This window comes from Pristiophorus japonicus, chromosome 14 (genome assembly GCF_044704955.1).
Source record: "Pristiophorus japonicus isolate sPriJap1 chromosome 14, sPriJap1.hap1, whole genome shotgun sequence".
Classification (NCBI taxonomy): domain Eukaryota; kingdom Metazoa; phylum Chordata; class Chondrichthyes; family Pristiophoridae; genus Pristiophorus; species Pristiophorus japonicus.
Window position 1 is genome coordinate 185,662,270 of NC_091990.1, and position 16,106 is coordinate 185,678,375.

The following is a 16,106-nucleotide window of genomic DNA, read 5'->3' on the forward strand; positions in this document are numbered from 1 at the left end:
TGTAGAATGTTTCAGTATAAGGGGTGTCGCAGTTGTGTGAGGTGGACTGGTTGGGCTGGGTGCTCTTTGCCTTTCCGTCATTGCTCATAGGTTTATATGTAACCTTCAGGGCTGCTAGCCAAGGGTCGGCCGGCGTGGACATGATGGGCCGAAATGGCCTCCTTCTGAACTGTAAGTTTCTGTGTTTCTGTTTCTATAAACTTATTATTTGCTTGCAATCAGCTGTTCTTACACACATCATCTCTAAATCTTTTCCCCTATTGCAGCAAGTTTAAAAAACATTCTAGCACTGCAATCTATTCCTCACATCGACACATTGTTGGGATAGATACTATTCATAGCAGCCGCGACCAGGAGTTCTGAAGGCTGTGTTGCCTGGGTTAAGGGCATCTCCTTGTGGCTGGAGAAGAATGTGGAGTAGGAGGGGAAGGACCCAGTTGCCGTGGTCCAAGTAGGAACCAACGGCATAGGCAGAACTAGGAATGAGGTTCTGCTGGGAGAGTTTGAGGAGCTAGGGTCAAAATTAAAACACAGAACCACTGGATTGTTACCTGAGCCACCCGCAAATTGACACAGAGACAAACCGATTAGAAGGTTAAATTCCTGGCTGGAAGAGTGGTGTGGGAGGCAGGGGTTTAAATTCATGGGCACTGCCATCAGTACTGGGGAAAGAGGGAGCTGTTCTGTTGGGACTGGCTCCACTTAAACCGGGCTAGGACCAGTGTCCTGATGAATCAAAAAACGCCGATAGATAGAGCTTTAAACTCATGAAGATGGGTGGAAGGATTCAGGAATGGGTAAATTCAAAAGCAGTAAGAGAAATGTTACGGCTGCAGAGCAGCATAACGCTTTGGGCAAAAATAAGTAGTGAGGCAGGAAGCGACAAAGGTAATAGGGCATGAGAGACTAAGGTGGCATCAGGAAAACATAGAAAAAAGTTAAAGCTAAAGGCACTATATCTGAATGCACAAAGCATTCACAAAGAAATAGATAAAATAATAACACTGATAGAAATAAAGGAGGGGGGGGTGTAGCCATGATAACAAAGGATGGGATAAAGACAGCAGAGAGAAAGGATCTTTGCTCGGAAAAACAAGATGTGGCATATGTTTGGGTGGAGCTAAAAAATAACAAGAGGCAGATAACACTGGTGGGGGTAATTTACAGGCCCCCCAAACAGTAGTTGTAGTGTCAGGCAGAGTATAAATCAGGAAATTAGAAGTGCATGTAACAAGGGTAATACAGTAATCATGGGGGGCTTTAATCTTCATATAGACTGGGCAAACCAAATTTGCAGTAATAGTGTGGAGGATGAGTTCATAAAGAAAGAAAGACTTGCATTCTTTTACGACCACCAGATGTCTCAAAGCGCTTTACAGCCAATGAAGTACTTTTGGAGTGTAGTCGCTGTTGTCATGTGGGAAACGCAGCAGCCAATTTGCACACAGTAAGGACCCACAAACAGCAATGTGGTAATGACCAGTTAATCTGTTTTGTTATGTTGAGTGGGGGATAAATATTGGCCAGGACACTGGGAATAACTCCCCTGCTCTTCTTCGAAATAGTGCCACGGGATCCTGAGAGAACAGACGGGGCCTCGGTTTAACGTCTCATCCAAAAGGTGGCACTTCCGATAGTGCAGCACTCCCTCAGCACTGTATTGGAGTGTCAGTCTAGATTTGTGCTCAAGTCTCTGGTTTTGGACTTGAACCCACAACCTTCTGACTCAGAGGCGAGAGTGCTGCCCACTGAGCCACAGTTCATGGAAAGTATTGAATATACTTTTCTAGATCAATATGTTGTGGAAGCAACTGGAGAACAGACTATTTTAGATCTTGTATTGTGCAATGAGAAAGGGTTCATTAATAACCTTGTAGTAAAGAAGCCTCTAGGGAGCAGCGATCATACTATGATAGCATGTTATAGAGTTTGAGAGATATTTAGTCAAGTCTGAAACTAGGGTCTTAAATCTGAACAAAGCAAATTACGTACGTATGAGGGACAAGTTGGCCAATGTAGATTGTGAAACTAGATTTAAAAATATGATGTTGGATAAGCAATAGCAAACATTTTAAGAATGAAATAATTTGCAACAAGCATATATTCCACTAAGGAATAAAAACCCCACGGGAAAAGAGGTCCAACCATGGCTAACGAAGTTAAAGATAGTATTAGATTAAAGGAAGAGGCTTACAATGTGGCCAAAAAGAGTAGCAAGCCTGAGGATTCGGAGGATTTTAGAATTCAGCAAAGGATGACCAAGAAATTCATAAAGAGAAAAGAGAATACAAGTAAACAAGCAAGAGACATAAAAACAGATTGTAAAAGCTTCAACAGGCATGCAAAAATTAAAAGCTGACCGAAAGTAACATGGGTCCCTTAGAGGAAGAGACAAAAGAAACTATAATGAGGAATAAGGAAATGGCAGAGACATTAAACAAATATTTTGTATCTGTTTTTATGGTAGAATATACAAAAAATATACCGGAAATAGTGGGGAATCTAAGGTCTAGCGATAATGAGGAATTTAAAGAAGTTAGTGTTAGTAAAGAAATAGTACGGGACACATTTCTGGGACTAAAGGTCGACAAACCCCCTGGACCTGATGGCCTACATCCTAGGGTTTTCGAGGTGGGTACAGAGGTGGTGGATGTATTGGCTTTGATCTTCCAAGTTTGCTGATGATACAAAGTTAGGTGGGAAAGTAAGTTGTGAGGAGGATGCAAAAAGGCTGCAAAGGGATATAGACAGGTTAATTGAGTAGGTAGGAACATGGCAGATGGAATACAATGCGGGAGAGTGTGAAGTTATCCACTTTGGTATGAAAAATAAAAAAGCTGAATATTTGTTGAATGGTGAGAGACTGGGAAATGTTTGTTTGCAGAGGGACCTGGGTGTCCTTGTACATGAATCACAGAAAGTTAACATGGAGATACAGGAAGCAATTAGGAAAGCTTTACTACAAAGGGATTGGAATACAAGTGTAAAGAAGTCTTACTGCAAGTATATAGGGCCTTGTTAAGACCACACCTAGAGTACTGTGTACAGTTTTAGGGCTGAAATTGGTTATCACCCCGTTTGGGGGCGGTAACCTTTCTGAGGCCAGACATTCTGCACCTGGCACAGAGGTCCTGCCCCGGAAGCGAAATTGGGGTTTAAGTCAAGTCCTGACTCTAATGTACTGACTTACACGAGACACATGCTGAAGTCAAGGTCACTCAGGACCTGCACCTTTAATTCCAGCTCTCCAGTGCTGCACTTGCCTGAGACCTCCCTTTATATACCTCAGTGGGACAGGTATGGAGTGTCTCCTGCAAGTGCACCCCTGGTGGTGAGGTATGCTTATTGTTACAGGTCATATCCAGTTACAGTCATGTATAGCATGGTAAGATACAGTTATATACAGCAATGTGAAATACATGACATCACCCTCCCCCAAGGTCTTATTGCCTTTATAGATTCAGTCTCTCAGGTGGTCTGTGCTCTCGTGTGGAGCGTCTTAGTTGTGGTTCAGTTGTTTGCCTTGGTGCCTGTTTTTCGTTCGGTGTGATTGCTGGTATCTCGCCTGGGCTGTCTGTTGAGACTGCCCTTTCCTCAGGTTGTTCCACCTGCCTGTCCACCAGGTGTGGTGAGAGTTCCACATTGTAGTCTGCCTCTGGTTCTTCAGTGTTATCAGTGAATCTATTTTTTACTTGGTCTACATGCCTCCGGCAGATTTGGCCATTGTCCATTTGTACAACCAGTAGCCTGTTTCCCTCTTTGTCTGTTACTGTCCCTGCAAGCCATTTGGGACCCCGGCCATAGTTTAGCACAAACACTTTGTCCCCTATCTCATTCCCCCTTTCCCTCGAATTTCGATCATGATACTGTTAGCTTTTGACGCTTAGCCTCAACAATTTCATGCATGTCTGGGAGGATTAACGAGAACCTGGTCTTTAAGGTTCGTTTCATCAATAGTTGCGTGGGGGGAACTCCAGTCAATGAATGCAGACGAGATCTGTATGCCAGCAGCAGTCGCGACAGGCGGCTCTGCAGCGTGGGACCTTGGATTCTGAGCATGACTTGTTTAATGATCTGCACTGCTCGCTCCGCCTGGCCATTGGAGACCGGCTTGAAAGGTGCCGTCTTAACGTGATTTATACCGTGGTCAACTATAAAATCATGAAATTCTGCGCTGGTGAAGCACGGACCATTATCATTGACCAATATGTCAGGAATGCCGTGCGTTGCAAACATGGTTCTAAAGCTCTCCACAGTGGTGGAGGTGGTGCTCGAGTTTAAAATGGTGCACTCGATCCATTTTGAAAATGCATCAACGACTACGAGGAACATTTTGCCCATGAGTGGGCCCGCATAGTCTACATGCACCCGCGATCACGGTTTGGTGGGCCAGGGGCTTAGGGGGGCCTCCCTGGGAGCATTACTGAGTTGGGCACAAATGGTGCACCGACGGACACAGAGCTCCAAGTCCGCATCAATGCCAGGCCACCAGACGTGGGATCTGGCTATGGCCTTCATAAGGATGATCCCCGGGTGCTCGCGATGGAGCTCCCGGACAAACGCCCCCCTGCCTCGTAAGGCATAACTACTCGGCTGCCCCACGTCAGGCAGTCTGCCTGTAGTGAGAGTTCATGCATGCGCCTATGGAAGGGTTTGACCTCCTCGGGGCAGGCATCGCGAGCCTCTGCCCAGTAACCGGTTAAAACGCATCTTTTAACTAGAGATAACGTGGGGTTGCTGGTCGTCCAGGCTCTGATTTGGCGAGCCATCATGGGCGAACCTGTGGATTTAAAGGCATTGATTGCCATGACCATCTCACAGTCCTGTTCGTCGGACCCTTCTGTGGTCGCCAGGGGTAGCCTGCTAAGCGCGTCGGCACAGTTGTCTGTGCCTGGTCTGTGCCTTATCGTGTAGTCGTAAGCCGCCAGCATGAGTGCCCACCGCTGAATGCGCGCCGAGATGTTGGCGTTGATTGCCTTGCACTCGGATAGTAGGGACATGAGGGGTGTGTGGTCGGTTTCTAACGCAAACTTGGCCCCGAAAAGTTATTGGTGCATCTTTTTGACACCGTACTTGCACGCGAGCGCCTCCTTCTCAACCATACTGTACCCGTGCTCCGCCCGCGAAAGTGACCTGGAGGCATAAGCAACAGGCTGCAATTTACCCGCATCATTGACGTCCTGTAAAACACACCCGACCCCGTACGCTGACGCATCACACGTAAGGGCTAACTTTTTACCTGGGTCAAAAAAGGCTAAAATACTTTTGGAACATCGAAGGTTGCGTGCCTTATTGAAGGCGCGTTCTTGGGTGTCCCCCCAAAACCAATCGCACCCCTTTATGAGTAGCACGTGGAGAGGCTCCAGTAGCGTGCTCAAGTTCTGTATAAAGTTCCCAAAGTAATCGAGTAGCCCGAGAAAGGCGCGCAGTTCTGAGACATTCCGGGGCCTGGGTGCCAGGCGAATTGCTTCTGTTTTGGATTCGGTTGGGCGGATTCCATCAGCGGCAATCCTTCTGCCCAAAAATTCAACCTCAGGCGCGAGAAACAGACATTTGGATTTCTTAACTCTTAGGCCTACCCGATCCAATCGACTTAGTACTTCCTCAGGATTGCGGAGATGGGAGTCGGTGTCCCTGCCCGTGATGAGTATGTCATCTTGAAATACAACCGTCCCCGGGATGGACTTGAGCAGACTTTCCATGTTGCCCTGGAATATAGCAGCTGCCGACCTGATGCCGAATGGGCATCGATTGTACACAAAAAGGCCTCGATGTGTGTTGATGGTGGTGAGTAGCTTAGACTCTTCAGTCAGTTCTTGCATCATATACGCAGATGTGGGGTCAAGTTTCGAGAAAAGATTTCCTTCAGCCAACGTGGCAAATAAGTCCTCCGCTCTGGGCAGCGGGTATTGGTCCTGTAGGGAGACTCTGTTTATGGTCAACTTGTAATCCCCACAGATTCGCACGGATCATCAGGCTTCATGGCGGGGACAATGGGACTTGCCCAGTCGCTGAATTCCACGGGAGAAATTATGCCTTCCCGCAGAAGCCGGTCCAGTTCATTTTTAATCTTTTCCCTCATCACATAAGGCACAGCTCTAGCCTTGTGATGGACCGGTCTGGCATCCTGTGTAATGTAGATTCTAACTTTAGCCCCTTTGAAGGTGTCCACATCTGGCTGAAAGAGATGTTCAAAACGGCTTAGAACTGTTGAGCAGGAGGTCCGTTCCTCTGACGACATGGCGTGAACATCATCCCATTTCCAATTAAATTCTGTTCACCAGCTTCTCCCCAACAGGCTGGGAGATCCCCAGGGACAATCCACAGGGAAAGTTGGTGCACTATCCCTTTGTGTGTGACTGAGAGCATGGCACTGCCAAGGACTGGGACGATTTCTTTAGTATAGGTCCTTAGTTTGGTGTTGACCCTTGTGGGTTTTGGCCTGTTGCTTTTGTGCGGCCACAGCTGTTCGAATTGTTGAACGCCCATGAGAGATTGTTGAGTTCCATATTGACGGGTATCCCGTTGAGTAGAACCCTCATCATAATTGGAGGCGTCTTGGTGTAAGAGCAGTGGCCATTGATCGTGTTAACCCGCTGTACCTCGGCGTCCCGTGCACTGTTATAACCGTCTTCTGGTCCGCTTTCTGACCCTTCCGATTCGTATACCAGCCGAGCTGCTGTTTTTCTGCACATGCGAGCCAGATGCCCTGTGTAGTTGTAGTTTCTGCAAACGGCATGCTGAAATCGACACACCCTGGTTGAGTGCCTTCCCCCACATCTCCAACACAGACCGTTTCCATTGTTTCTGAAGGATGAGCTGCGTCTGGCTGATCTCCCTTCAGCTTCTCTCAATCTCTTGTTGATTGCTCACATTGTGGGTTGATGAGGTGTGATCGGCCGTTCATGTGGCCCTTGATTTTGATGGCTTATGGCGCCACTGTCTACTGTTGAAGGCCTGCTCTCCTGCCTTTGTCTGTGTGTGGTGGTTTATTTCACAATGTGAACCCCTTGTTCCGATGCCTCGTTGGTTGTTGTACCCGAAGTATAGATCAGCCTCGTTTCTTCTTCACCTGCGAAGAACGTCTGTGCGACCAGTGCTGCTGCCTCTAGAGTCAAGTTATTAGTTTCTATAAGCTTTCGGAATATGCCTGCGTGGCCTATTCCTTCAATAAAATAGTCTCTCAGTACTTCTCTCCTTAGTTCATCGGGGAACTCACATGAACTAGCCAGCCTCCGAAGTTCTGCCACGAAGTCAGGTATGCTTTGGCCCACACAGCGTCTGTAGTTGTCGAACCTGTGTCTGGCCATGTGTAGGCTGCTTGCTGGCTTCAGGTGGTCTCTCACCAGTGTGCTCAACTCCTCAAACGACTTGCTTGCTGGTTTCTCGGGTGCCAGAAGGTCTTTCATTAAAGCGTATGTTTTCGAGCCACAGCTGGTCAAGAGATGGGCTCTTCTCTTGTCTGCCTTATCGTCGCCCAGCCAGTTTTGGTCACAAAACTTTGCTGGAACCTTTCTATAAAGTCCTCCCAATTGTCTCCAGCATTGTATTTCTCATCTGAGCTGTTGGTAGCCATTCTGTGGATTCTGTGATCCCGCAACTCGTCGCCACCATTAAGTTCTGACTCTAATGTACTGACTCTCACGAAACACATGCTGAAGTCAAGGTCACTCAGGACCTGCACCTTTAATTCCAGCTCTCCAGTGCTGCACTTGCCAGAGACCTCCCTTTATATACCTCAGTGGGACAGGTATGGAGTGTCTCCTGCAAGTGCACCCCTGGTGGTAAGGTATGCTTATTGTTACAGGTCATATCCAGTTACAGTCATGTATAGCATGGTAAGATACAGTTATATACAGTAATGTGAGATACATGACAGGGTTACCAACCCTCACAGGAAGTCGCATGCTTTCGGGGCAGGATTGGGGGCACTATACGGGCGCATCGCAGCCTCTCTGCTGACGCATTTCAACACCACTCCCCTTCCGTTAAAAGGGAGGGATGCTGCAAGACCTTTTGATGGACCTCCACTGGGCCACCAAGGATACGGGGTGCCGTGGGCAAAGCCCGGCACCAAAACGGAGTGCCAGGCTCCACGATCGCGACCCAGACCCCGTGACATCGATGGATAATGACCCGATCGGCGAGTCGGAGAAAACAAAATGGCGGCACGCGGCATAGCGCACCTCCCCTTTAACTTTCGCCTTGCGATCGGTGTGCACGTTGGTTGGCAACCCGCGAGCCTGCCAGTGACATCGCACACGGCAGCCTCATGGGTCGCTGGCCAATTTCCGCCGCAGGGCAAAAAGGGGTCGCCGTGCACGGCATGATGTAGTCACAAAAATGCCCAGGTTTCTCTGTCAGGAGAGGAAAGAAAAAAAACAGATTTGGAGTTAGATGGAGCAGCTTCATTGTATATTCTCCATATGTAATATTCTGTGCAGTTTCTCAAATTAAATTAGCTACAGAGCAGAGGAGGACAAAGGGTTTGATTAGGGCAGGGAAAATGGAGTACGAGAAGAAGCTTGCAGGGAACATTAAGACGGATTGCAAAAGTTTCTATAGATATGTAAAGAGAAAAAGGTTAGCAAAGACAAACGTAGGTCCCCTGCAGTCAGAATCAGGGGAAGTCATAACGGGGAACAAAGAAATGGTAGACCAATTGAACAAGTACTTTGGTTCGGTATTCACTAAGGAGGACACTAACAACCTTCCGGATATAAAAGGGGTCAGAGGGTCTAGTAAGGAGGAAGAGCTGAGGGAAATCCTTATTAGTCGGGAAATTGTGTTGGGGAAATTGATGGGATTGAAGGCCGATAAATCCCCAGGGCCTGATGGACTGCATCCCAGAGTACTTAAGGAGGTGGCCTTGGAAATAGCGGATGCATTGACAGTCATTTTCCAACATTCCATTGACTCTGGATCAGTTCCTATCGAGTGGAGGGTAGCCAATGTAACCCCACTTTTTAAAAAAGGAGGGAGAGAAAACAGGGAATTATAGGCCGGTCAGCCTGACCTCAGTAGTGGGTAAAATGATGGAATCAATTATTAAGGATGTCATAGCAGCGCATTTGGAAAGAGGTGACATGATAGGTCCAAGTCAGCATGGATTTGTGAAAGGGAAATCATGCTTGACAAATCTTCTAGAATTTTTTGAGGATGTTTCCAGTAGAGTGGACAAGGGAGAACCAGTTGATGTGGTATATTTGGACTTTCAGAAGGCTTTCGACAAGGTCCCACACAAGAGATTAATGTGCAAAGTTAAAGCACATGGGATTGGGGGTAGTGTGCTGACATGGATTGAGAACTGGTTGGCAGACAGGAAGCAAAGAGTAGGAGTAAATGGGTAATTTTCAGAATGGCAGGCAGTGACTAGTGGGGTACCGCAAGGTTCTGTGCTGGGGCTCCAGCTGTTTACACTGTACATTAATGATTTAGACGAGGGGATTAAATGTAGTATCTCCAAATTTGCAGATGACATTAAGTTAGGTGGAAGTGTGAGCTGCAAGGAGGATGCTATGAGGGTGCAGAGTGACTTGGATAGGTTAGGTGAGTGGGCAAATGCATGGCAGATGAAGTATAATGTGGATAAATGTGAGGTTATCCACTTTGGTGGTAAAAACAGAGAGACAGACTATTATCTGAATGGTGACAGATTAGGAAAAAGGGAGGTGCAACGAGACCTGGGTGTCATGGTACATCAGTTATTGAAGGTTGGCATGCAGGTACAGCAGGCGGTTAAGAAAGCAAATGGCATTTAGGCCTTCATAGCGAGGGGATTTGAGTACAGGGGCAGAGAGGTGTTGCTACAGTTGTACAGGGCCTTGGTGAGGCCACACCTGGAGTATTGTGTACAGTTTTGGTCTCCTAACCTGAGGAAGGACATTCTTGCTATTGAGGGAGTGCAGCGAAGATTCACCAGACTGATTCCCGGGATGGTGGGGCTGACCTATCAAGAAAGACTGGATCAACTGGGCTTGTATTCACTGGAGTTCAGAAGAATGAGAGGGGACCTCATAGAAACGTTTAAAATTCTGATGGGTTTAGACAGGTTAGATGCAGGAAGAATGTTCCCAATGTTGGGGAAGTCCAGAACCAGGGGTCACAGTCTAAGGATAAGGGGTAAGCCATTTAGGACTGAGATGAGGAGAAACTTCTTCACCCAGAGAGTGGTGAACCTGTGAAATTCTCTACCACAGAAAGTTGTTGAGGCCATTTCACTAAATATATTCAAAAAGGAGTTAGATGAAGTCCTTACTACTCGGGGGATCAAGGGGTATGGCGAAAAAGCAGGAATGGGGTACTGAAGTTGCATGTTCAGCCATGAACTCATTGAATGGCAGTTCAGGCTAAAAGGGCCAAATGGCCTACTCCTGCACTTATTTTCTATGTTTCTATGTTTACAACTTTACCGTGACCCATGGGTTGTCAAGAAGCTCATTGGCTGTGATTCTATGGGCAGGATCCACTTTTAGAAGACGTGACAGCACATCCTTTGCTGCAAAGAGAAGAGAAAAGCTCAATAAATCTCATTTTTATTGGCTCTGTAACACAGCAGTGCCATTTGGAAACAAAAAGTGAAAAGCTGACCGTGAGCAATCCATGCTGTATTTAGAAAACATAACAGGGACAAATCCTAAGGAAATCGTGTTTCTTTGATAGTTTAAAAAAAACACCTGCACAGCTTCAATCTATATTGTTACCAATGTTGCAAAATTGTTATGTCACCCCATTAACTTGCTTTAGAGGAAGTCAAACATACCGAATATATACAGACTTTGTGACTGGTTCAGTAATACAGTAGATACAATGGCCTATAGTTTTGAAACAAGGTTGGCAGTTATCAATTCTAACAAGCCTTTGCAACTGGTCGTGAATTATTAAAAAATGGGTGAACTCGGAACAATTTGGTTATTTCTAAATCCCAAGATAAAACCTTAAAAAAACAAATCATTTTACATTACAAATTTTTAAAAGTACTGCATCAGCCTCACATTTCCTGTATTTGGGGCAAAGTGATGATAAACTGAACATTTCATCCCTGTAGCTTTTTATTTCCATAATACCACCCAATCTCCACAGGAGCATGTTTATATTTAACAACTAACTTTGCTCCAAATAGAAGTTAGGATGGTTCACAATTATCTTCTTTTACTTACCACCATCACTAATTTCCTGCAAGATTGCATCATCAAAGCGCAGTTCCCCCTTGTTTATCAATTCCGCAAGTTTTTCTTCCGAGCTGGCCATAAATGGAGGATCTCCGGAAAGCCTGCATGAAAAGAATCAGGTGATATTTTTAATTTATTTGCAATTAACAGTATTTTAAAAGCACTCAATGATCTGCCTTTGGATGGCTTCAAAGCACTTAACTCTTGTGCCTACTCGCTTACATTTTATTTTTGGCACCACGGGCAGCAATCTCTGGTGATTGCTGCAATGTGGTGCTGACAGTAAAATATTATTTACCTGCAAGTTTCACAATTTTTTCAATGCTTTTGTTCTCACAATTCTTCTTATGAATTTCATTTTTTTTATTGAAATGTAATGAGTGATTTACTTCTCTCTCAACTCAAATGTATAACTGTTTGACATATGCAATTACCTTGCAATGCAATATCAGCTTCAGGTTTTAGTAATTGTTAAGTAATACTACAGGTACTTGCAAATAATGAAATCAGCAAGTAGAATGTAATAGCACCGCATGGGATAACATTAAGCTATACATAGCAAAAAGTTGCAGGGTCTATTCCCAGCCTTTGATGAGTTAGCTGACTTCACCCAAATGCAGCAATTGGGATGCTCCAATTGGCCTAAGCATCACTTGCTTAGGTAGGAAGAAAAAAAGAGCCAAGGGTTTCTTGCTCCAGATTCACATCAGATAATCCCTACTAGAAGTATGCCAGTGAACATCCAATGAGAACTGGATTGGATACAACTGATGTGCTCCACAGCTGAATAATCTGCAATGTAATATCTCCAAGTCTGCAGATGACACTAAGCTGGGTGGCGATGTGAGCTGTGAGGAGGATGCTAAGAGGCTGCAGGGTGACTTGGACAGGTTAGGTGAGTGGGCAAATGCATGGCAGATGCAGTATAATGTGGATAAATGTGAGGTTATCCACTTTGATGGCAAAAACAGGAAGGCAGACTATTATCTGAATAGTGACAGATTAGGAAAAGGAGAGGTGCAACGAGACCTGGGTGTCATGGTACATCAGTCATTGAAAGTTGGCATGCAGGTACAAGCAGGCGATGAAGAAGGCAAATGGCATTTTGGCCTTCATAACGAGAGGATTTGGGTATATAGGAGCAGGGAGGTCTTACTGCAGTTGTACAAGGCCTTGGTGAGGCCTCACCTGGAATATTGTGTTCAGTTTTGGTCTCCTAATCTGAGGAAGGACATTCTTCCTATTGAGGGAGTGCAACGAAGGTTCACCAGACTGATTCCCGGGATGGCAGGACTGACATATGAAGAAAGACTGGATCGACTCGGTTTATATTGACTGGAATTTAGATGAATGAGGGGGGATCTCATAGAAACATAAAATTCTGACGGGATTGGATAGGTTAGATGCAGGAAGAATGGGGCCAAGTTTCGGCCTGAGTTGCTCCTGTTTTTTTGGAGCAACTGGTTTAGAATGGAATATCTTAGAAATTGCAATTCTCGGCATTTAGTTTGCTCCAGTTCGAGTCAGTTAGAACAGTTTCAGTTTGGAACATTCTTTTTTCAAAAGGGGGCGTGTCCGGCCACTTACGCCCGTTTTGAAAGTTTCGGCAGTGAAAACTTACTCCAAACTAACTTAGAATGGAGTAAGTGTAGATTTTTGTACGCTCAAAAAAACCTTATCAACACTTAGAAAATCAGGCGTAGGTTACAAATCAGGCGTAGGGAATGGGGGGGGGGGTTTAAAGGGAAGTTTACAAACATTAAACACTTCAGTTTTACAAATAAAGAGCCATCATCAATAATAAATGATAAAAACATCAATAAATCAACCAATAAATCAATCAAAAGAAATTAATAAGAAATAATCTTTAAAAAATCAATAAATAAAACATTTTCTACTTTCCGACTGCAGCACCGGGAGCCCTCTAACAGCGTGCTGGGATGCCCCCCTCAGTGTGTCTCTGTCAGTGTCTCTATCTCTCTGTCTGTCTGTGTGTGTGTGTCTCACTCGCTGTCTGTTAGTGTCTGTGTTTCTGACAGCGAGGGGGGGGGGGGGGAGAGGAGGGGGGTAGAGGGAGAGGGGGGGGCAGGGGGAGGGGAGGGAGGGAGGGAGGGAGGGGAAGAGAGGGGGGGAGGAGAGAGGGGATGGGGGGAGAGAAGAGGGGGAGGAGAGGGGGGGAGAGGAGAGGGGGGAGGAGAGGGGGGAGGGAGGGAAGGGGAAGAAGGGGGGGGAAGGGGGAGAAGGGAGAAGGGGGGGGGGAGGCTGAACTGGCCGGGCCCAAGACTTCGGGTGGGGCCCATCCCCAGCACCGGATTTACAGGTAGGTGGCGATGGGTCGGGTCGGGTCCGGGGTCCGGGTCGGGAGCGCGGGTCTGGTTGGGGGGAGCGCGGGTCGGGTCGGGTCGGGTCGGGGGGCGGAGGGGGGTCGGGTCGGGTCGGGGGGGGGGGGGGGGCGGTGCAGAGGGAGGTCGGGTCGGTTCGTGTCGGGGTCGGGGGGGGGAGGGAGGTCAGGTCCGGTCCGGGTTGGGACGGGGGGGTGGTCGGGAACGCGGGTCGGGTCGGGGGGGGTGGTGGGAGGGTCGGGTCGGGTCGGGTCGGGGGGGGGGGGGGGGCGGTGCAGAGGGAGGTCGGGTCGGTTCGTGTCGGGGTCGGGGGGGGGAGGGAGGTCAGGTCCGGTCCGGGTCGGGTCGGGGGGGGTGGTGGGAGGGTCGGGTCGGGTCGGGTCGGTTCGGTTCAGGGAGGGAGGTCAGGTTGCGTGGGGGAGCGCGGGTCGGGTCCAGTCTGGGAGGTCGGGTCCGGTCCGGGGGCGGGGGAAGCGGGAATCGGGTCGGGAGGAAGCAGGAGCTGGCCGTGGGAGGAGCCTTATTCACGCAGCCCCAGTGAGGCCATTCGGCCAGGGCTAGGGGCTGCGTGCTTCGGTCCCTCCCACACAGTTTTGGGCGCCTGGAGCTACTGCACTTGTGCGCCCACTGTAGCGCGCATGTGCAGAGGTCCCGGCACTGTTTTCAGCGCAGGGACATGGCACCGCCCTCCCACAGCTTGTGCTGCGCCGCGCCGAGCTCCAGAGGACCTGCAGGGAGCACTTTGTGGCGCGAAAAACGGTCGTCCAGGTAGGGGCTGCACCGTTCTCGGCGCGGCCCGAAACTTGGGCCCAATGTTCCTGATGTTGGGGAAGTCCAGAACCAGGGGTCACAGTCTAAGGATAAAGGGTTAGCCATTTAGGACTGAGGCGAGGAGAAACTTCTTCACTCAGCAAATTGTGAACCTGTGGAATTCTCTACCACAGAAAGTTGTTGAGGCCAGTTCGTTAGATATATTCAAAAGGGAGGTAGATGTGGCTCTTACGGCTAAAGGGATCAAGGGGTATGGAGAGAAAGCAGGAATGGGGTACTGAGGTTACATGATCAGCCATGAACTTATTGAATGGTGGTGCAGGCTCGAAGGGCCGAATGGCCTACTCCTGCACCTATTTCCAAGTTTCTATGTAATCCTGTCTATGCTCACACATGAAGAATGCCATTTCACCAAAATACTGGAACACCTCTACAGCCACATGCAATAAAAATAATCAACATATTAAGATAAGGTGAGAAAAATGGATAAACAAGTTGTTTGTTATTCAGTTAGCAAAAGTTAAATTAGAAAGTGAGAACTGAATCTGACTTTTGAAAGTCACACACCGAAGGATGTTAAATTGGCAAGTCTTACAACGGCACGCACTTCCTTTTATGTAATATTTTGGGGCTAAAATTCCGGCCTCACCAGGTCTGTACGAAGTGCGCACAGACATAGCGAGGCCTCGCAAAAGCCAGTTTTTGGAGCGCGATGCGCATGCGGCGAAAACTAGCTTTTCCGATCGGTCAAGACTTCTCTCGACAGATCCTCCGCATCCCCCGGAGAAGGACATTCGCACGACCGAGATTGGGCTATTTGCCCAACTCATACCCAGCGAATGCCTATTTTTACCAGTGTAAGAGTTTTAAAATCATATAAAAATTAAATTTAAATACACATTTTTATAGTAAAAATCCTGTCCATTAAAGTAAGTTTATTTTTAACAATATTAAAACACATTACAAAAAATCTATTTTTTTTCTAAAACATTTAATTACATTTAATTTCAATTAATTTTAAATATGTGAGGTGTTTTATTTATTTATTTTATTGTGTTTGGGTGTTTTAGGGTTTTTTCTCATCGATAGTAATGGAAACTCGCACAGAGTTCCCATTATCAATGAGAATACTGCTTTGTGATTGGTTGTCCAGGCCCATGTGAGTCCAGCTTGGACTAGCGTACCTTGAAGACAGGTCCCCATGCACTGCGCAGCGAATCTAGACCTCCGACCGGGATCTCTCGTTTCTCCAAGACCAACAGGTAGATTCGTAGATTTTTTTCAGGTCGGAGCCGTTCATACGAAGGAAGCCTCCGACCTCAATTTTAGGCCCATTGTTTTTTTCCGTCACAATTCTTGTCACATTTTTCTGTTACAGCTACACTTCAGCCATCACACTTTTGCCACTATAGATTGTTGAATGGCTCAAAATAAAGTAGGAATATATCAGAACTGAAGAGGATGGGAATAATGAATCAAAGTGAGGAAAATGGTGAGAAAACTGTCAATGAGAATCTACCAAGGAGTTATAAAAATAACCAATCCTGAATGGCCAATCAGGAGAACTTAGCAATTAATAGAAGTGAAAAAATGAACCAATAACTCAGTCAACATTGTCTTTGAAAGAAAAATTATTGTGCCATTTATTCCTCAGTAACTGAAAATGTTAATGTCCGAAATAAGATATGAAACAAATTAAAAAATATAATTCACCAACTGAAGTTTATTGCGTATCCTTTAATACCGTCATTGAAGTTTTTTTACTTGAAGGCCTCAGCCTTATCCAAAAGCCTGGGCTTGAACTCTATTTTTGCTCAGAACT

The 16,106-nt window shown here is 46.7% G+C and overlaps 1 protein-coding gene across 15 annotated transcripts in view; it reads right to left on the reverse strand.

Moving 5' to 3' along the window:
- The window catches only part of stk33 (serine/threonine kinase 33), a 220,948-nt gene that overhangs the window by 34,223 nt on the left and 170,619 nt on the right, over positions 1–16,106 (reverse strand). For all 15 annotated transcript variants that reach the window (XM_070899944.1, XM_070899943.1, XM_070899941.1 and 12 more), the window contains 2 exons: positions 11,160–11,272; positions 10,413–10,498 (listed from right to left, as the gene is read on the reverse strand). In XM_070899944.1, the coding sequence (XP_070756045.1) occupies positions 10,413–10,498; positions 11,160–11,272 (199 nt within the window). The remainder of the gene's footprint in view (positions 1–10,412; positions 10,499–11,159; positions 11,273–16,106) is intronic.